The sequence below is a fragment of the Malaya genurostris genome, chromosome 2 (assembly GCF_030247185.1).
Source record: "Malaya genurostris strain Urasoe2022 chromosome 2, Malgen_1.1, whole genome shotgun sequence".
NCBI classification, from domain to species: domain Eukaryota; kingdom Metazoa; phylum Arthropoda; class Insecta; order Diptera; family Culicidae; genus Malaya; species Malaya genurostris.
The window spans coordinates 56,679,182-56,702,087 of NC_080571.1; the positions used below are offsets into that span (position 1 = coordinate 56,679,182).

General features: G+C 39.0%; 1 protein-coding gene across 1 annotated transcript in view; it reads right to left on the reverse strand.

The window, feature by feature from the left end:
* Positions 1–1,149: 1,149 nt before the first annotated feature.
* The window catches only part of LOC131430358 (uncharacterized), a 36,917-nt gene continuing 15,160 nt past the window's right edge, over positions 1,150–22,906 (reverse strand). The window contains exon 2 of the mRNA XM_058595267.1: positions 1,150–2,661. Coding sequence (XP_058451250.1) covers positions 1,466–2,661 — 1,196 coding nt within the window. The 3' untranslated portion in view covers positions 1,150–1,465. The remainder of the gene's footprint in view (positions 2,662–22,906) is intronic.

Genomic DNA, 22,906 nt, shown 5'->3' on the forward strand with positions numbered 1-22,906 from the left:
AATGCTCCTAATTTCATCTTACTTTTGAAGTCAATCTATCGAACAGAGACAACAGATCTCACTCTAACTAATGGTTTCCGTATATGAGATAACCAATGGAGCTGAGATAACTGAGGGTACCGTTACCCTACTTTTATCTCTACCGTTGGTCGATCGTTAGTCCTGAGCTGAAACGGTGGCCTTTATTACCGTTCTTGCATTGAATATTGTTTGCCCATTTGTTCAGTCTGTATTATTTTATTCTATTCTACAATATTCTATCTCATTCCACAGTATTCCATGGTACACAAACCACCAATAAATGTCAAAGATGGACTAGATTTACCATTCGTTTAAAGTCATCGTGTGAAACCCAATTGGGATACGTTCACTCCACTTAATTTCCACTTCACACTGGTAATAAGGGCCGGTGGTAGGAAAATGAAACATAAAACAGAGCTCAGTTTAGCCCTACCGGCCTCTCCAAACCCCGGATGTTTGGAGCGTAATGCAATCAACATCTTAATCATTCCGTATTTTATTCATTAAATTCAATAATTAAACTAAAGCTGTAGCATATATCTATATTAAATTCTAGTTGTAATTGATTGTATCAGATGATGTTTTCAATACCGTCAAGCCCATCAACCACGAGAGGAATCAATCAACAGGTAAACATAAATCCAACCTATCGTTATTTTCGGTGACAAGCCGACCAAGAGGAATGAAAAACATTGATTAGAGAATGAGGATCTGTTCTACCCAATATGTAGGGATTGTCCTTACATGTACTCTTCACAGAATCTGAAGCAAATCGACGAATTCAAGATATCGGGGTACAGAAATATTATAGATTATCTATTATTTCGAAAGATATGCACGCTTGCACATAGGATGAACGGGTTTAGTTTTTATTAGCAAGTCTACATCTCGTGACATTTAGACGCAACCGGATAGTAGAGTAAGACCTATTGCTGTTTTCAAAACGCATTCAAGCCATAAATTTTACAATCGTGAGATGTGACTCTTTACGATCAGTTCATTACAAGATTTTAATTGTTTTTATTTACAATAACATTGCACATTATCTGCGTACCTGAAAGAAGAAACAAAGACTTCAAGTGCCACTAGCATCCTTATTACGGTAATTAGGAACAAAATACTGCAAAATTTCACATCAAGATTCAAACAACATCTGTTTCTTTTATTTTCTAGCATTTATATTATTTAGTACACCTCAAAGTCAACTATCAATTAAAATTTATACAACTAATACTACACACTATTGCGAAAAATTAGAAATGACTACGCTATTCCGATGTTTTTTCTACCCAAAACATCTTCGCTTATTTCCTTCACGATATTGTTTCAAATATTTGGCGCCATTTAATATTTCTTTCGTACTTCTTATGATTAGTAAGAAAAAGAACAAACTAGTTTCGCACATCTATCCTATATATAATACAGGTACCTCTCATTGAAAAATCTAGCACGCGACTTCCCCCTCCACAGTCCGGTTCTTAACGTCTTTGTGACGCCGTAGCGTTCGCGCAGCCGGCAGTGGAATACCCTGTCTTCGCAGCACCTCGTAGTCCCGGGTGCCAATCACGTTCTTAATGTCCAGCGCCGAGTTGATCATCTCGGTTGTCCACCGTTTCGGGTTTTCCGGCAGTGTACTCAAGAATTCGATGTGCTGTTGACTCAGTTTGCTCATGTCCAGTGATGGCGATTCATCCTTATCAAAGATGGAGTGATGCTCGAAGATATCCAAGTGGGAATCATCACCGATTCCGTTCATTGTCACCATATAGCTGTCTGCCAGCCGTTGGCCATTATCCAGCTCTTGCTCGGGCTCTAGTTCCGGTTCCTGTTCTGGCTCCTGATCATCTTCATCGTCTAAGTCTTCCGCAACAACCATAGCGGACAGGTCTTCCAGGCCGTTTTCCTGTTCGTAGCGTTTCAACATCACCAGAGTAGGGATATGCAAACATTCCTGTTTCCGCAGAACTTCGTAGTTCTTTCCGCCAAGCTCATTCTTAAGTTCTAACGTTTTCTGTAGCTCGAAATCGGAGAATCCTTTCGTATTAGTGGACAGTGATTGCAGGAAATTAATCTGCTCCTCGGTCAACCCATTGATGTCGAAGAAACCGCCAGTATCTTCGGCATTCAGAGCATCATCCATATCACCTCCGTACGGACCGCATCCATTCATAATAAGTCCATTCGATGCCGTAATTACCCCATCCACCATCTCCCGGTGTGTTCTCTTGCGACCCATCAAATCTATTGCATCCACGCCTTCTAAATGGACCGCATGTTTGTACTTCCGTAGCGTCTTCGCACTGGGCAGTGGCATTCCGTCGTTCTTCCGCAGCGAGTCATACTCCTTACTGCCGATGATTCGCCGAATATCCATGCAGGTTCGCAACTCGAACGGGGTCCACTTCTTCCGGAAACCAGTCATCGATTTGAGAAATTCGATATGACTACTGGTGAGTGTTTGTTGATGCTGTTGCTGCTGGGGATGCTGCAGCTGCTGTTGCTGCTGATGGTGATGAAGATGGTTCGCATGTGGGACCTCTCCATTGGTAATGCCATTGTGATACCGCTCCGACAGGTGATTATCGTCATCGACATCTTCCGGTTCTATCTTTCCGGGGAAGAAGCTGACATTCGTTGTAGCTGAAATCGAATAGAAATAGGAACGGATTAGTGATGACTGTAATAGATTTTGATTTTTGACAGGATTATTTGATCCAGTGATGGCTGGATCGGTTTGAACAATATATTTCTTAAGTTGCAATTTATTATCTCTTTGAAAAAAAAAACTACAAGTGTAAATCTTGTTCGTGACAGAATCTGGAAAGATTAAATTTGGTATAAAACAAATTTACTATTAGTTCAGTCTAAAAGGCATTTTTTATTTCTTTATTTGAGCATATTTCTCCATACTCATATTAATTACAGTAACTTATTTGAGGCTGCATGAAGAAACTAAGAACTTTTTAGTCTACTTCGGCCATTAGGGTCTGGGCAGACTTCTCTGCAACCGATTTGGCTGCTTTTGTCTAAGATTTTAGAAGTTTTTCTATAGCACTATGATGAAGCTTTGGCTTGCTCGACCACAGCTGCATAGTGCCTGCGAAACCAAATATTTTTTGGGAAACTTAGCCTTTATCTTCGTCCTGAAAGGCTCCTCTACACCGTTCCGTTGCATGACAGTATTAGAAGATATTCCGGGAAGCTAAGTTTCATCATCGCGCAGAAAAACTTTGTCAAATATTCGTGATTCAACTTGCGAGCTCGGCGTTTTACCGTCACATTCTATTTATAATTACGGTTCGGTACAGTTTTCGCGAAAGTTGGATAGATTTTCGTTTTTTTAGCTTCAGCACGAACCGAAAGATGTGTTCTCTTCTGGAATATTTGCTTCATCTTCACGTCCTTCTGGTGGTTCCTGAGATCAGTTTTTGTTCCGCTCCTAGCCTTCCCGGCTGTTGTCAAACGTGTATCGAAAGATTTAAGAACGTTATGGACAGTGCTTGCAAGAAAACCAAGCTTTTTCGCAAGTTTTCTATCTGACAGGTCCATATTTTCATTGCGCCCGCATAGTTTTCGCACTTGCTCTTTTTTTAGGCCTTTTACGATCTAAAAGCTAGTACTACATGGAATGGAAAGTCCCGGGTCTCTCACAGAAAAGACGTGAGTAGTTTGGAACGGATCAGGGTCTTTTCGCCGAATGTTGTTTTGCTGAATTCAATTTCGCCGAAAGCCGTCGGAAGCGGCGGCCTCTTGCATACAAACCCGTTTCGTTTCGAACCGTATTTTTGTTGGGAACAAGCCTCTAGATGGCCCAATACACAATTTCATGGCAATCTATCTACTAGTGTTTGAATAGCAGCTGATCGTGTCAGACGATTTCTAGTTTTCATCAAACTATGGAAAAATACGCACCAACGCATTCATGCATAAAAGCAACGGTAAAATTGAATGATTTGCGGTACGGATTGATCCATCATACCCCGTATTCTCCAGATCTGCCCCCCAGAAACTATTATCTATTTCCAAACCTGAAAAGGTTTCTCCAGGAAAAGGAACTTTCGTCGAATATCGAGGTCATTTTGGATGCGAAATGCTATCGCCTCATATTCACCAGATTCAGCCTCCACCTACTATTTCCTATTCTCAGATTTGAAACAGAAGCTTGCTGGAAAAAAAAATTAGAGGGTTGTATGTAAGACACGACCGATCACGAGTACATTAAAAATGAAATAATTCTAAGGTACCCATAATAAATACAAAAATAAAAATGATCATGGATGCACTAAAAGTCACAAATTACAAACTTGCTCTACTTTTAGTGTTTACATTTTTGGCGAATGATCAAAATAACAATCAGATTCTTTCAGAACAATTAATTCTACTCTGTTTTGATGCCTTCAACAAATTTTTACATTTGAAAATTTTTGGAAAATATCCTTTAAATGAAAGTCAATTATGATGATTTCAAAGTTACTTAAAAGATCAATTTTGGATACGAACAACCTCAAGATATAAATCTGGACAAATGAAACGATTTTATATAACCATAATTTTCAAGAGAGAGAACGTATAAACTTAATCATTGTATAAACAGAGATTAGAGAAGATTTTAAATATTTTGATCGAAAAATGTGAATGTGAAAAATTTGAATAACCGTCAACCAAAAAACTCAATAATAGTGTAATTTTAATGATCCTTCGTTAAAAAGCGTCGATAATCTTCGGAAAGTGTCTGAAAATAGAATGGCAGCCCTACAAGGAAAAAAATATGTGACACAGTCCGCAGAACATATTTTGTTACTTTAATTGATTTTCACTTTTGCATATTAAGGAACCAATGCATACGCAACCAAATTCCTTAATCATGTTCATATTGTAACTTGATTTTATTAATACATGAACGAATATTATCACCGTTACAACGCATGTAGTGATAAGACACTTGTTTTGATGTAAATGATCATTTAACTGAAACTGGCGCAACTAATATGACCTACAAATTGGAACAGTTTTCAACCTAGTTAAACCTAGACTTACTATCTCATGCTCTATTTCAATTAAACCAATTAGACGAAATGTAACAAACAAAGCGAACCTGTGTTTCTGTTACTTCAGCATATGTAAATCAAGCTAAACATTACTTTTATTATTATTATTGACATCACTACCCAACTGGTACGGTATTACTGCACTACCGGCTGTGAGAATTGCATATTTTCAAAAATAAATTTGAATTTAATGACATTAGTGTTTTCTTTCGGTCGCACTTATCATAGAATAGATAAAATTTTTATCAACCTCAGCACCGTCTTTTACCAATATTACACACCAGTAGCAGACAACCGTAACCGTTTCGATTTCTTAATTGTGTGTACGAAATAGAACAAAGCACGCATCGTTCGTTTTGTGTTTTCTTCTTCTTTCGGTGTGGTACGTATTGTCAATCTATATGGCGATTTGAAAACTTTGACACTCATCGCCCTGTAACCGGCAGTCGGATCCGGATGAAATTTCACAGTATTTCTAAAGATAATGTTAGCTTTAATTTAAATCATGGTTTGTGAGAATCGGTTCAAGCATCGCAAGGAAAACGAAGTGAGTTCTATTTTTGGAGTTATCCTTCACCACTTTCGGTGCTTCCAGAACATGAAAAGGGGGGGCCAGTAGTACCGAATTAAGTTTTTATGCCCACAAACAAACAAGCTCTGCAAACTAGAATAATTCATCCGACACTTTTATGGGATTTGAACCTGTTTTTGACCATCGTTTGTGATAAACTACTAATGTAATTGGTAATTTTCGACCTATCACGCTTTAGTTCCGGAACCGGAAGTCGGATCCGGATGAAATGTTCTAGAAATTTTTAGAAAACTATAAGACCTTTCATTGGAATCTTAGTTTATAAAAATCGGTTGAGCCGTTTCAGAGAATAATGAGTGCACACTTTCTCTCTAATTTTCACATATTCAGGGTGGCAAGTGAATTGCCGATTTCAATTTCCTGGTTTTTTCCCGGTTTTCCCGGTTTTTTTTAGCTAAAAATTCCCGGTTTTTAGAATAGGCTCAAATCGCTCCTGTTTAGTTTTTTTTAAATATTTTTTAATTCAAACTTTAAACAGATATCCCATATCCAAAAAGGATCATTGTAATAGGCCCGCTAATTGAGGTTTCTCATACTTTCCAGGCATTTCGATGTATAAATAGAAAATATTCATTATAACATATGCATATAAGAAAAGTATAAAGGCTTTTTCAAGTCATTCAGGGGTTTTGGTTACACGTAACCGATTTCTTCCGAGTGCACATGACTGTTTTTATTATTTTTTTGGTATACATATGACTGAAAATAATTTAATAAGGAACAACAATCCCAAAAACGGACGCTTGTCACTCAGAAAAAAACAACAACAATCTATGCTTGCAACTTCAAATCATTTTGTACATTTTTTTTCTTCGCTCCTTCCGGAAGTGAAAGTGGAAATCTCAGTTCCATCGTATCAAAGAACGCTCGCTAGCAACTCTTCACACGATTCAATCAGTGTCATCAAAGAGAGACGGATATCATCTCAGCAACAAAACACCGTCATGGTTCATATAACATAGAATGGACACCAGTGCGAAAGCGAATTTCTCTCGATGACCTGTCTGAGAATCAAAGGTTAGCTCTCTGAAGCAACAAACGGTCGCTTATTCTCGTTTTGCGATTCGATTCTATACGGGCGGTAGATAATTACGATAAAATAGTTTTACTATTGCCGCTTATTCTAACTATGTGCATATAACCTTTGTATAAGTTGTATCTATGAAAATAGCTGCGAATGCTCCAGACCAGGGTTTTGGAAAATGGTATATTGTGACCTAGTATGAGAATCAAGTCGAATTATCTGCGATAATTATCAACTTGCGATTCTCTCTTGGTAAATTCATCACCGCGCCGATCGTTGCCGGACTGTACATATTTTGTTAAGGGCTGCGAAATACTCAGAGTATGAAGTGGAGTGATTTCTCTCACGGTTCATGCATTGAGAGACATCGAGTTCTTGTGGCATCTTCTACCAGATTGAAAACGTTGTATACAATGTAGAGCAATATCGAGCCACTTTCTGCCAAATTATCGGCAATAACAAACACTGATGATGGCACAGCGAATCTAACATAATATCGTCATTGCCAGGGCTTCGCCCATGGTACAATAAATTGTTATATGGACATATACTGTTTAAAGTATGTATGTCGTTTGCAAGCACATCTGTTCAATGAACGATACACTCAGATGAACTATCATGCTGTGATTGTGATGAAACCCATAAAACCAATTATTAACAAAGTAATGTCAGACCAAAAATTTTAAATTTTCATGTAACAGAATTGAAATTAAAATCATTAGATGTATTATATGTGTGTATTAGAAGATTTCGCAAAACCGTTCGGCTGCCACGACATGCTCTTTTAAAACACCAATTTTTTCTAATGTATCTGTTAGTCAATAAACAATGTTTACGATTTCAATGCGTTGATGGGCAAATAAATCAAATGATAGCAGTTAAAATGTATAATATATCGATCTGTTTTTTCCTAATAGGATTCTAAATGCTCGTAGAGTAATCAGAAAGAACAAGTTCTTCATAATAAATTCTCCGCTGGTTTTTAACCAGTTTTATTTCCAATAGCTTAACTAATTTATCTATATGAGAAATTTTTCTACAATTGATCTGATTCTAGCAGATCAATCAATAACATTCAGGGTCTCAAATTAAGCAGTGATTAGCTCAATTAGTTATACATTCTACCAGCTTAGAACTAATCGACTAGAATACTATCCAATGTAAACCCTGAAATTGTTTTGGGAAAAATAGATATGGCCGATTATAATTTAAATCATTGCCTTATTGAAATTCCAAAAGCTCAAACTAAATTCAATTCACCTTTATCTACATCGATATCAACGTTCTTGTGATACTACTATGGAATAGTTGAGGACCTTTGACAGAAAATTAAACATAGATTCACTGAACAAATCAATCCATTTTCTAAATCTTTCTAAGATTCTATACAAGTCCTCAGAAACCAGTTTCAACTCTCAAAAAGGAACTCAAATACTTCCTGTAAACGGTGAATAAGATCAAAGTCGACCACTCTTCCAATCTTGCGAGTCTATTTGACATCTCACAGAAATATAAGCATAACACAAGTATTGCCTAAAGATGACATTACTGAGACAAATTATGATAAAACTTAAAAACATGAAGGCTCCTAAAAATGTTCAATAATTTTATCAAAAATTTCCCCTGAGATTTTGCCATAAATTTTGCAAGTGTGTAGAATACTTATTCAAAAATTTTATAAAAATCCAACAGAAGCATCTAAATTATCCTTATTTTTCAAAATGAGCTTTCATTATGCTGTTATGATAACAACTAAAAAAATTCTGATGCTTCCTGTTTGATTTAAAACTGCCGGCAAGCCTCTAAAAATCGTTGGACGAGACATGGGGTATTGGCATATTTGGCATATTTCCAATGGACAGTAAGTTATTTCAACACTTGTACTGAAAATTTTGCTCAAACGCAAAACTGAGCATTGTCTCCTACTTTTCAATTGTTGATAAAAATCATTATGCTAACAACTGTTACTCATAGGTGAGCTAGTAATATTTTTCCCGGTTTTTCACTAAAATTCCCGACTTTTTCCCGGTTTTTCCCGGTGAAATCAAATTCCCGACTTTTTCCCGGTTTTCCCGATTTTCCCGGTCACTTGCCACCCTGCATATTACCTTGTAACTCCGGAACCGGAAGTCGGATCCAAAAAAAATTCAATAGCAGGCCATGAGACTGTTAGTCCTTTTATTTGAATCTAAGTTTGTGAAAATCGGTGAAGCCATATCTGAAAAAGTGAGTGCATATTTTTTCCATTTTTTTGGTACATATCATCCTATATCTCCGGAACCGGAAGTCGGATCGGAATGAAATTCAATAGCAGGCTATGGGACCATGAGACCTTTCATTTGAATCTTAGTTTGTGAAAATCGGTTCAGCCGTCTCCGAGAAAAGTGAGTGCATGTTTTTGTTACATACATACACACACGGACACACACAGACATTTGTTCAGTTCGTCGAGCTGAGTCGAATGGTATATGACATTCGGCCCTCCGGGCCTCGGTTAAAAAGTGGTTTTCACAGTGATTGCATAGCCTTTCTATATGAGAAAGGCAAAAACGCGTATTTTTATATGATTGAGACCACTGTGCAACAGTGTGAAAAATTTTGAAAATTTGAAAACTAAACACACCGACGAAAGGTATTATCTCACTGTTAGATGAATTAAAAACGTTTTTGAGCTTTGGTCGGGGTGTTATCTCGTCCCGGGTTGGCGGTTCAATGCATAGGGCGCAGGTCTTACAAGCCAGTTGTCGTATGTTCGAACCCCGACCTGGAAGAATTCTCAGTGCCAGCCATGCAGATGATCCTAATTAACAAGAATTGTCATATTTCGCAAAAGGATTGTAATACCAAGACTTTGTATCTCGTGGCGTATTCAAATTATTTTTTACTTCGAAAAAGAAGTACACTGAGATTTTTTTACGCGGTTTTTTATGCGGTTTCTTTTTACGTGTGTGTGTGTGTGCGTGCGTATGTGTGTGCGTATGTGTGTAACGTTTTTTTGCACTAACTTTTCTCGGAGGTGGCTGAACCGATTTTCAGATTCAAAAGGTCTTGTGGTTCCATACAAAATTCCTGAATATTATTTGAATCCGACTTCCGGTTCCGGAATTATGGGGTAAAATGTGCAAAAAATTGTGAAAATAAGTGCACTAACTTTTCTCAGAGATGGCTGAACCGATTTTCACAAACTTGGGTTTAAATGAAAAGTCTTGTAGTCCCATACAAAATTGCTGAATATCGTTTGGATCCGATTTCCGGTTCCGGAGTTATGGGGTAAAATGTGCAAAAAATGAAAATATGTTTCCTAGCTTTTCTCATAGATGGCGCGACCGATTTTCAAAAACTTAGGTTCAAATGAAAGGTCCTGTGGTCCCATACGTAATTCCTGAATTTCATCTGGATCCGACTTCCGGATCCGGAAACATAGGGTAAAGTGTGTTAAAAATTGTATACCATCACTGAAAAGGGCGAAAAATCGTAAAAAGGTTTCTAAATCGACCTCAAATCTTCTCCAATTAATAGTTTTTATCAGTAGACGGACTAACAAACCGATTTCGGTTATTCTTTGAGGAATCGAAGAAAATTATTTTGAAGAATACCACAGTATTATATATGATATGATTGATATGAGAAAGGATCTGGACGTTTCATGCTTTCTTCCGTTTTGCGGTTTTTTTTTTCTAAGCGGATTTCCGAAGTTACGAGGTTTCAAATGCGATTTTTACAAGAAAATATTTGAGAATACATCAGGTCTGGACGATTCATGCATTTCTAATATTTCTAATATTTGGCCTTAAAAAACAAAATTTTCTTTATTTTTGAGGTTTTTTTTTACGTGGATTTCCGAAGTCACGCGGTTTATTTTACGCGGTACGTAACCCCTGCGTAAAAAGAGAACTCAATGTGTACCCCGAAATTATGGCTCCGGTAGGCACCGGACAACGGCACCGGCAACGGTGGTCAACTTTCCTCCAACAGCAACCAAACAATCAAGGTGACAGGCGCGCATTGTAGAGGCGCTCGCTACGGCAGTGAATGGCATTTCGTGATTACGCTGCCGCCATGGGACAGTGCATAACATCAACAAAGTAATGATGGTGACGATGACGATGACTGCGATGATGGTGATGTAATCAACGGTACTGTACACACTTCTCGTTGATAAGATTCTACCGGTGAAAACATATGTCGTTTTCGTTTTTAAATTGCACTACACTGGTGTAGCGAAAGCTGCACCGAAACCGTTCGTTTTTGCCAATTGCACTACACCAGTGCTACACTTTTTCTGCACCGATACCACTGGTGTAGCACTCATCAAAAGTTTGGTGTAGCTCTGTGCAATGGAATCATGTATTGTAGTCAATGGTTACTGTTTATGTTTTCGTCATTTTTGTTCGTTTATTCAAGCCTCAGTGTAGCACTGCACCGGTGTAGTGCAAGTTAAAAACGAAAACGCCAATAGTCTCCTTTCGATTTACAGCTGACAATTTAGGTAGCTTGTCACCTTATTCGACTACTGAAATATTAATTGTTGATTGCATGAATTTCCGCTGAAAATGAAACCGACAGCTTACAAACAATCTATTTAGGTAGAGCCTTAACTATTAACTTCATAGTATTGAAAAAAAAAACACAAGGAAGAAACTTCACTTCCTGGAACACACTGAATTAAAACCGAACGTGAATTACCAAAGTGCCCGTTGAGAAGGGAATCAACGTTTGACAAAGCGAAAAATGACATCCATGGCACACTATGTGGCATCATCGTCGTCGTCGCCGTCGTCGTCAGCCGTTGCCACAAACATTACCCTCTACTCACGAAAATGCCAAAGAGTCACGTCGATACGTTGTTCCGCGATACTCAATCTACAGCACCTGGAACGGTCCGCGGCACTGGCACAGACAAAGGCATAGGCACACGCGAAGTTCCTGCGGTAAGGAGTGAGCTGCCGAACTGGGACGAGGGTGATAATCATTCTCACTGCTGATGCATCGACTGGTCGGGTCGGTCAAAGGGGTATTTCGATTTTCAAGCGCACACCGAAAATCACGAGCCGAACACGACTCGATTTCTGGGTGTCAATGATCATCGAAGCAGTTCTCGGTTGAATTGACAGCAACAACAACAGCTGAGTTAGCACACAACCGACCCAACTCCATGATCTGTGAAGGTAATTAAAAGCATCACCCTATACCGGAAGATTCTGTCCGGTGGCCATTTTGGCTCGCAGCTGCGAGGGCCATGACAGGGCGACAGCGAGGTGCTCTCTGTTTGTGCCTGTGTCCGCTGTTGCTGTTGCTGCTGCTGCTGCTGTGTGGCCATATGCGGCCGTCCCTGGAGGAACATATGCCGTAACGCGTACGTTCGCGTTCTTCGCTGCACGGCCGCTCTCCTCCAGTGGTGTTGGTTAGCAGCGGGTACCACGCGAGGGTCACACATTCGAACCGAGGGAGACAGATTACTGTCGCTGCTGCCGTAGCTGGCTAATGATGGCAAATATTTCGATGATGGCTCCGACGATGATGATGGCTGACTGTGCAGGCGATGCTCTAGAGAGCGTGACGTGCGAGGCAACCTGACGGCCCGACGCTGCTTTGTGTGTCCGACGATGGCCAGCGGGGGACACAAATATGCGGCAGAGGGCACCGATGTGGTGTCGATGCCGCACGGGACACGAAACACACCACACTGTGAACGATGATAACATTATAGTTTTTTTTTTTTGTTTGCCGCATTTGTTGAAGGCAGAGCCTGAGTTTGTGTTGGCGGTTCAGGGTCGGGTTCGGTTTTCATCTTGAAGTTGTGCGGTGGCAAATTGGGTCGTCCATGACTGGATCATCAGGACCCGCACACACACACACACATACACGAACATCTTGATCATTTAGTTGGAGTTAGCTCTAAGATATGCTTTGTCAGCTGACTAAACCGTCTTAGTTTGCTTTCGATTAGCGGTAGAAGTCGTCCTTCAATCTAGTGGCGAAGAGCACCTCACACACGGCTAACCGAAAGCGACAGTTTTTTCGATCGGTTTTTGTTTCGTGTTACCGAAATGGTGATCAGTTGCGGAAGTGTCGCGGCTTTTGTGTTATTCGTTTTGGTATTTTTTTTGCAAATGTGGTGTAATTTGATGCTTAAGCAGAAGCCCACCTGAGGTGTTTTAGAAGATGCGTTTATGATATTATCAATGGATAACTTACAGAAAATTACAGCATAAGTTATCCACAATCCATTCGAAATTATAAAAACTTGTTTTAATTCATCTAGTGGTGTAACGATGCCTTTCTCGTATAACTCATGTTTTCATAAATAATACTAAGAGATTCTTCAAAAAGTTTTTTTTACCATTAATAAGAATAAAAACCGTTTGGGTATAAACCATCATAAACTTTCCAATTTATAATTTGTTTGCAGTCAATTGGTTGCTTGAATGGGGTCGGTTTGGATAGCAACTAACATAACCAGGGTGGCATACGAATTTCATCCGAATCCGACTTCCGGTTGTGAAAAGGGTGAACAGGTGGAGATCTGCAGAGTGAAAATAAAAGCTCTATTCTTGATTAGAAACCGTTTCTTCGGTTCGACAGCTGTTTTGTTAAATTTCAAAACGTTTTTGTTTAAGTATGAGGATTTGCTTAATAGAAGATTTAAGATTTAAATAATCCTTGGAACGACGTTTAAAAACCTCATCCACAATTTATCCAAATATTCATCTTTAGAACCACCAGTACCATCCAGCTCAAGGTATTCCATCTTTATTTCGTCTGTTACTTTGCTTCTACTGTTATTCGTATGTACTAGCTCATCAAGATAAGAACTCAATCTTTTTGACTATTTCAAATTTATTTGAGGTACCAGTATGATTAAAACAAGAAACATAGCTGGCCAGCGGATATGATAAAAGTGATAAGTCTTGTATTTCGAGAAGAAATACAGCATTGACATTCTTGCAATTTTGTCTAAAAATCAAAAAATTTTATTGAGACTTCATGCTCTCTTCAATAATTCTCTTAAGTGCAACTTTTACCCGAAATTCGATTATTGTTAGTGTTTTCTAGGTGGCCAGAAATATCAGTCATTTGAAGCCAAATAATTAGGAATTAAATTTACTTTACTTTCCTGAAAGACAATCAATAACATGGAAGAAGAATACATTCCAAAAAAAATTTTCTTCGAAGCTAGACGGAAATTGATAGGTTGAATGAAATTGATAGGTTGAATGAAGATCATTTAGTGAAATGGAGTAATCAGAAGTGAAACATTGAAAATATCTGATAACTGAAAGGAAAAAGAAACTCCTGCAATTGTCGCCTTTTACGACATGGAAGCAGGAACCCAGTGGATCTATTCTTGGTTCATTTTTTTCCGCCGGATTCCACACGGCATCTAGGCTGGTACGGAGAGACTATCAATCTCCTAGTCCTAAGAGGCTGGGTATAGTAGTCTAAAAAAAGTATACCTAAGGTTAAAAATGAACAAGAAAAAATTTTTCTCCCATTTCCATCTAACAACATACGAGGTCTGTTCAAAAAGTTCCCGGAATTTTTTATTTGCGCGCGTCTGGAGAGTCCGGTGGTCAATTTTTTTTTATTGTGTTGGTACATATGTCCCTAATGTATGGTGTAATTTTCAGCTGTATTCATTGTTTACATTCTGTCTTGTAGCAGCTGGTGTAGACGTGTTTTTTTGAGCTCGGCGATTTTTGTCTGGGTGCTTCCACGTGAACGATTGTGCTTTTGTTTCGACATCATAACCGTACACCCATGTTTCATCACCAGTTATGACCCTTTCAAGTAAATTTGGATCGTCGTTGACGTCGTTTAACAGCTCCTGAGCGATGGTAATGCGTTTTTTTTTGATCAAAATTCAGCAGTTTTGGAACGAATTTTGCTGCCACTCGTTTCATGCCCAAAACATTTGAAAAAATATGATGGCATGAGCCAACTGATATGCCAACTTCATCAGCAACTTCTCTAATAGTGATTCGGCGATCATCCATAATCATTTTTTCCACTTTTCCCACATTTTCATCGATTATTGACGTGCTGGGTCGACCGGAGCGTTCGTCGTCTTCAACGTCTTCGCGGCCATCTTGGAAACGCTTATACCACTCGTAAGCACTTGTTTTTTTCATAGCAGACTCACCGTAGGCTCTCCGTAACATTTCGCACACTTGGTTACACTTTATTTCATTTTTCACGCAAAATTTAATACAAATTCTTTGACTCTTCAATTCTTCCATTGTTTAAACTAACAAAAATCGCCGAGCTCAAAAAAACACGTCTACACCAGCCGCTACAAGACAGAATGTAAACAATGAATGCAGCTGAAAATTTCACCATACATTAGGGACATATGTACCGACACAATAAAAAAAAATTTGACCACCGGACTCTCCAGACGCGCGCCAATAAAAAATTTCGGAAACTTTTTGAACAGACCTCGTATACGATATTCTTTCAAAATTGAATTTTGGCGAAACAGAACATAAGCAAAGGCATTACATTCCTTTTCTGGAATTTCGCCTTTCTGTTTCAACAGACTTCGCAGCCGATTCTTAGCGTACAGAATCATTGCATGGCTAGTACTATGGATCCTACTGACACTAGTACCGCTTTCGTTTACTGATAATAGCAGCCCGAAAGCTGTCCCAGAGTCACCCAAACAACGTTTGATATGTTTGTTTTAGCAACCTGAGGTCGCTCTAGATCGGACTCCAATCGCGTAGTTTCGCTCTGAAAATTTTCTCGGGTCGCACCACGCATCCATGCGAGTTTTTTTTTTTCTTTTTTTTTGTGAGTTGTTGTTTAGGGTGCGTACCACGTGTTTTTTTACTCGGAGTCAGAGTCGCCCGCGTGTAGGTTCAAAAACTAAACCGGTATAAGAATCCTTCTAGGTCGGGGCTCGAACGTACGGCAACTGGCTTGTAAGACCAGCGTCCTATGCATTGAACCGCCAACCAGGGACATGAACAACATGGGACGAAACAGAGCAATCCACGCCACCAGTGTTTTTCAATGAATAACGGCATCAGAAACCAATTTCAGCTCTTAAAGAAGGAAATACTCATTACAAACGGTGGACAAAGTCAAAGTCGACAGCTTTTTATTAAAGCTTTTTAAAGTATGACATTACTGAGAAACATGGGATGATGGCCTCATCTCCAATGGATTGTGTACCATAAAACCTGTGTGGGACAATATGATGATTCAAAACTTTCTCTGAACTTCTCACTTAAACACAAAATGGAGTATTGCCTCCAACTTTTCATTCTTTGAATCAGGAAAATCATGATTTACTACGATTAGGGCTAGTAATTTTTTCCCGGATTTGCACTAAAATTCCCGACTTTTTCCCGATTTTTCCCAGTGAAACGAAATTCACGACTTTTTCCCGGTTTTCCCGATTTTCCCGGTCACTTGCCACCCTGCATAACCCTGAGGTAACCGATCTTGCAATAATTGTTTTCAGTACTACTATCTACGAACATTTTTTTTTTTTTTCATAAATACGTTTATTTCATAGGCAATATACATAAGTTTTTCTTCGCCGTGGCATCCACAATACATAGTAGTTTAAACCTAATACATTTCGAATATCATATTAGTATGTTGGTACTCATTAGTTAATCTAAACACTGTTTTTATCAAGCGAGTTGCTATTTTAATTACATTAAATAAAATACATTTATTTTGTACATGATCTTATAACTATTTCAGGATTGTTTGTATCAGTTCACCACTTATATTCAATATCCTATAGTTGGCTATTGGTTGAACTCATGGAAGAGAAAACAGTTTAACATAAAATAAAATTTAAATTGGAACTCCAATGGATTTAATGAAATGATAAAGAAGTTTCATGTATGGAAGGTCACGACAAGCAAGAATGTCGCGAACTGGGACATTGGATAGTCTACCTTGGGTACGCAAGGAATTTATTAGTTGAGATCTGACATCACGAAACTCCACGCATGTCCAAACAACATGGTCAATATCGCGGTAACCTTCGCCGCAAGCACAATGATTAGTCTCGGAAAGTCCAATTCGAAGGAGATGTGCATCTAACGTGTAGTGATTGGACATGAGTCTGGACATCACACGAATGAAATCTCTACTCCCATCCAGTCCCCTGAACCATGCCTTTGTCGATATTTTAGGAATAATTGAGTGCATCCACCGACCCAGATCATCTTTATCCCAAGAAGCTTGCCAGCTGGCAAGTGTTCTTTGGCGAGACGCGCTATAGAATTCGTTGAAAGCAATCGGTCTCTCATAAATTTCACCCTCAATAGCACCACGTTTGGCTAAAATATCGGCTCTTTCATTGCCTGGAATGGAGCAATGAGCCGGAACCCAAACTATTGTGATTAGATAATTATTATTCAATATGTCGTTCAGACACTGTTTTATTTTACCCAAGAAAAACGGTTCATTTTTGCCAGCAGCGTTTGAGCGAATGGCTTCAATTGCACTCAGACTATCTGTGAAGAGGAAATAATGGTTTGGAGATAATGTGACGATTACATTCAAGCTATAATGAACTGCTGCTAACTCTGCTATATAAACAGATGCAGGTTCTTGAAGCTTGAATGAGGCCGAAACATTATTGTTGAACATACCAAACCCTGTCGCTTCTTCCATTCGCGATCCGTCCGTGTAAAACATTTTCTCAGAGTTAATATGCCTGAACTTACTTGAAAATATTTTTGGGATTTCCATAGAGCGTAGGTGGTCCGGGATTCCACGCACTTCGCGCTGCATGGATGTGTCGAAAAATAAAGTTGAGTCAGGTACATTTAGGAGGCTGACACGGATAGGAATATATCTTGAAGGGTTGATTTCCTGTGACATATGGTTAAAATATACTGTCATGAATTTTGTTTGAGATCGAAGCTCGACTAGTCGTTCGAAATTATTAATTAGCATGGGATTCAGCACATCACATCTTATTAGCAGGCGTGATGAAAGCTCCCAAAATCGATCTTTTAATGGAAGAACTCCCGCCAGAACTTCAAGACTCATTGTATGTGTCGAATGCATGCAGCCTAAAGCAATTCGCAAACAACGGTACTGAATTCGCTCAAGTTTGATAATATGAGAATTTGCAGCGGAACGAAAACAAACGCATCCATATTCCATCACTGAAAGTATCGTTGTCTGATACAATTTTATTAGATCTTGCGGATGAGCACCCCACCAAGACCCTGTTATTGTTCGAAGAAAATTTACTCTTTGTTGGCATTTCGTTATCAGATACCTAATGTGTCCTCCCCACGTGCATTTGGAATCAAACCACACCCCGAGGTATTTGAAAGTCAAAACCTGTTCGATTATTCTTCCCATCATATGAAGCTGAAGTTGCGCGGGATCATGCTTTTTTGAAAAGACGACCAGCTCTGTTTTCTCCGCAGAGAATTCGATACCAAGATGAACAGCCCAAACGGACAATTTATCTAAGGTATCTTGCAATGGTTTTTGCAGATCAATAGCTTTGGATCCAGTAACTGAAACCACGCCATCATCTGCCAATTGTCTTAGTGTACATGGGGTTACTAGACAGCTGTCAATGTCATTCACGTAAAAATTATAGAGGAGCGGACTGAGGCATGAGCCTTGCGGGAGACCCATGTAGCTAATTCTGATTGTTGCCAAATCGCCATGTGAAAAATGCATGCGTTTCTCTGACAAAAGGTTGTGCAAATAATTATTTATAACCGCTGGGAGTCCATGTTGGTGGAGCTTGTCTGAAAGAACATCAATGGAAACTGAATCAAATGCTCCTTTAATGTCTAAAAATACAGATGCCATTTGTTGCTTTTGAGCGAAGGCAATTTGGATGTCAGACGAAAGTAATGCAAGGCAATCATTCGTCCCTTTATTTCTACGGAAGCCAAACTGAGTATCTGACAACAAACCGTTCGTCTCGACCCAAGTGTCGAGACGTCGTAGAATAATTTTTTCGAACAATTTTCTGATGCAGGACAACATCGCAATGGGTCTATATGAGTTGTGATTGGAAGCTGGTTTCCCCGGCTTTTGAATGGCGATAACTTTCACTTGTCTCCAGTCAGGTGGAACAATATTTTGCTCAAGAAACTTGTTGAACAATTCCAACAAACGTCTTTTTGCGAGGTCGGGCAGATTCTTCACCAAGTTGAATTTAATTCTGTCCAATCCAGGAGCGTTATTGTTACAAGACATGAGTGCTATGGAAAATTCCATCATTGAAAAGGGGCTATCAATGGAATCATCATTTGAAGAAGACTCCCTAACAATGCTATGCGTAGGAACGGAATCTGGACAAACTTTCCTCGCAAAATCAAATATCCATCGATTCGAGTACTCCTCACTCTCATTTCCTACGTTACGATTCCTCATTCGTCTGGCCGTATTCCAAAGAGTGCTCATTGAGGTTTCTCTTGACAAACCTTCCACAAAATGTCTCCAATAGCTGCATTTCTTAACCCGAAGTATGTTCTTGTACTTGGTTTCTAAAACCAAGAATTTTTCAAAATTCTGAGGAGTTCCTCCTCCTCGTTTTAAAAACGTCTTGAAAGCATTTTGTTTCGCGTGTTTAGCATCTGAGCACTCTTTGTCCCACCAAGGATTTGGAGGTCTTCTGTTAGACGATGGACCAAGAAATCGTTTGGTTTGGGCTTGTTCTGCGGCCTCCAGAATCGAACAAACGAGGAAGTCATATTCTTCAAGTGGGGGAAGCTCTTCCATTGAAGTTAAGACACTTGAAATATTACTTTGGTATTTAATCCAGTCAATATTTTTTGTCAAATCATATGGAATATTAACTGAATTAGCAATGCCTTTGTTACTGCTAATTGAGATGATGATTGGTAAATGATCGCTACCATGTAAATCAGGAAATACTTTCCAGGTGCAATCTAGTCGAATTGAAGTCGAACAAAGAGATAAATCTAATGCACTTGGACGTGCAGGAGGTCTTGGGATCCGTGTCATGCTACCCATATTTAGTACCGTCATGCTAAAATTGTCGCAAATATTATATATTAGAGATGATCTGCTATCATTGTAAACGGAACCCCACATCATTCCGTGCGAATTGAAATCTCCTAAAATCAAACGTGGAGCAGGAAGGGCTTCGACAATTTCATTAAGCTGTCGTTGTCCAACTTGAGCTCTTGGAGGAATATATACCGAAGCAATGCAAATGTCCTTTCCTTTAATGTTTATTTGACAAGCAACAACTTCTATACTAGAAGTCGAAGGAATGTTTAATCTATAAAAGGAATAACATTTCTTAATTCCTAAAAGCACTCCACCATACGGGGAGTCTCTGTCGAGACGTATAATGTTAAAGTCATTAAAATTTAAGGCTATGTTTGATGTAAGCCATGTTTCGCACAAAGCAAATACATCACATTTTTGACTATGCAACAAAACTTTAAATGAATCAAGTTTTGGCATGATGCTTCGACAATTCCACTGCAGGACAGTGATTGAATCATTTGCGGCGGATGATAAATTATCCATCAAATGATACAAAACCTGAAAGAGCTGGCCATTGAGCTGATAACTGTTTCAAAAAAGTTCTAGCTATTGGAAGGAATGCTGTTATGATGGTCTTTAGAGGTTCAGAAATATTGAATGCAGCGAAAATCCATTCTACAATTTCCGAAAATTTCAGTAATCCTGTTGGTGAATGTGAAATGGAGCCCACTGGATTATTGTCTTTTCTTGAGCTAGTTCCTGGATTGGTTTGTGAATTTGACAAACCAGGAGGCACAGTTTTTGGTTTTAAATTTGGCTTTTTAGCTTTAACACGGGGATCTTTTTTTGAAGGTATAATTTTAGGTGTCTTTTTTGGTATTTTGTGGTTTGTTAATCTCCTCTTAACAGACCCTTGAGGAGTGACAAACGAGGTATCTTCACTATTTCCGTCAGAGTCAGATTCCTCTGGCTCCGCAAGATTTGAAAAACCGTTTTCGGTTTCCAAAGGGGAGACATGTATGACCGTTTTGAGCATTTCTGCATATGTGCGCTTAGACCGTGCTTTTAAAGAAAGCTTCATTTTGTCTTTACGCAGCTTAAATGCAGCGCACACTGAAAGATCATCATGAGGGCTTTCCCCACAATAAACACATTTTTCAACATCTTTATCGCAAAGATTATCCTTATGAGGCCCTTGACATTTGATACATTTGGACTTATTACTACAGTAAGTAGCTGTATGTCCGAATTTTTTACAGTTCGTGCAATTCATAACATGCGGTACGAAAAGCCGAACAGGAAGACGAATTTTATCGATATAGACATGGCTAGGCAATGCAGATCCGGCAAATGTTACGCGAAACGAATCTGAGGGACGATAAGACTTTTTTCCATCGACAATAGATGCTGAGTACAATTGTTTGCACTCGAGTATCTTAACTCCCTCAAGCATGGAGTTTTTAAAACGGCCAACTCCATTTTTAAGTAAATCATCTGCTGTCAGACTTGCTTCAGTCACAACACCGTCAATTTCTACCTCCTTCGATGGAATGTAAACTCGATATTCAATAGCAAATAATTTACAGGTTACAATATCGTTTGCCTGTTTCAAGTCGTTAACTACAACTCGAATTTTATCTCTATTAACCTTACAGATTTCTTTAACTTCAGAGAAATGTGATGTCAAATCCTTTGTAATTTGCATCAAGTTTAAAATCTTTTCTTTTTTTCGAAGATAGACTATCCATGGCCCAGTGGTACCCTGTGGATAATGTTTAGCCCTCGGAGTATTTAAACTTTTACTAGTATCCGGAATCGGATTCGGATGATCTTCCATGAGATCATCCATTACATTAAATTTTTTTTGTAAATTAATAATACCAAAATAAAAACTTATGTTTAGTAAAATTTCAGATATAAGAAATAAAAAATAAATTAAATTAAATCTACCTTGTAGCTGATGTCTCTGTTCCTTTATCGTGAAGAACGACGTGAAGCTCTTCCAACGATTTCCAATTGGCAGTCTTTTGCTGTTTCCAATTGGCAGTCTTCTGTCGTTTACTGCTATCTCAGTTGCTCTGCCGTCGTTGTGAACACCACTGCACTTGCTGTACCTGACCCCAGGTACAGTGCTTTTGCTCTTGGTGGCGATCAAATGCGATGCTTGCAGTGTAGCACCTCGCGATATATGCCGTCTCTTTTGATCCTACGCAGCGTACAAATTCTGGTACCTGGTAGATCAGCACTGGGTTGCTTTAGCACCTCTGTGCCTTTGCACCCCTTCGTCTTCGCACCTTTATGCGATGGCACCTCTGTGACTCGTCACTTCTATGCTCTCGCACCTCTGTGTCTCTACACCTCTGTGCGTATGAACGGGATGGCCTTCGTTGCTAGCTTTCCAGTCGGGAAACGCCCCGAATATTGCGTTTGCTATGGGCAGTTTAACTACCTGAAGCTTAGAATTGTCTCGGTAGCAGCCGTTAACTCACGAGCCAGTACAATCGAAACACAACCTCTTCGCTTGAATGGTTTTTACTGAATCCTATCTACGAACATGTTCGTAAAATATTTCGAAAAAGGTTCAGTCATCAACAAGAAAATTGAGCAGATAGAAAAAGTACAGTTTAACTTCTCCGGAACTTGCTTTTATTGGCTTTTTCTTTTATTTCACTCTTAATATTGGCTTTTTCTTTTAATTCACTCAGCCTCATTACATCAATGTTTATTAGAATAATTTCTTACACAAATTTGGGTTCAATTTTGACACAAATACAATAAAATTATTGGGCAACCTTTTTAGCGAGTCCCTCCTTCAGTACGAAAACAGCAATGTTGGTTTCGTTTCACTCCTTCACCGGTTCCGTGTAATGGAAGTGTCCCTTCACGGGACCGGAGGAAGGGCAGCAGGCGCTTCTAGAGGAATACTTCTTTATATATTTGGTCGGTGATACTGTCGGTAGGTATGTACTACTTGTTGAGTTTACCGGCCACACCTACAGATCGCCTGCCACACCAAGTACTTCTTCCGATTCAAACGCAAGAGGAGCTTGCAGAATCATTGAAACAGGCTCAACAAGCAGTTTCTGTACGATCAAAATCCATAGGAATGATTCAAAAGCAAGGCAGTTGGACAATACTTTGGTTAATCTTTAAACTCTTTTTGCTTTTCTGATATATTTTTTCAATTAAATGCATTTAACCTATAAAAACTGCTGTGGTACAAATTGATTATTGTGCAAAAATTGATACTACTGGTTC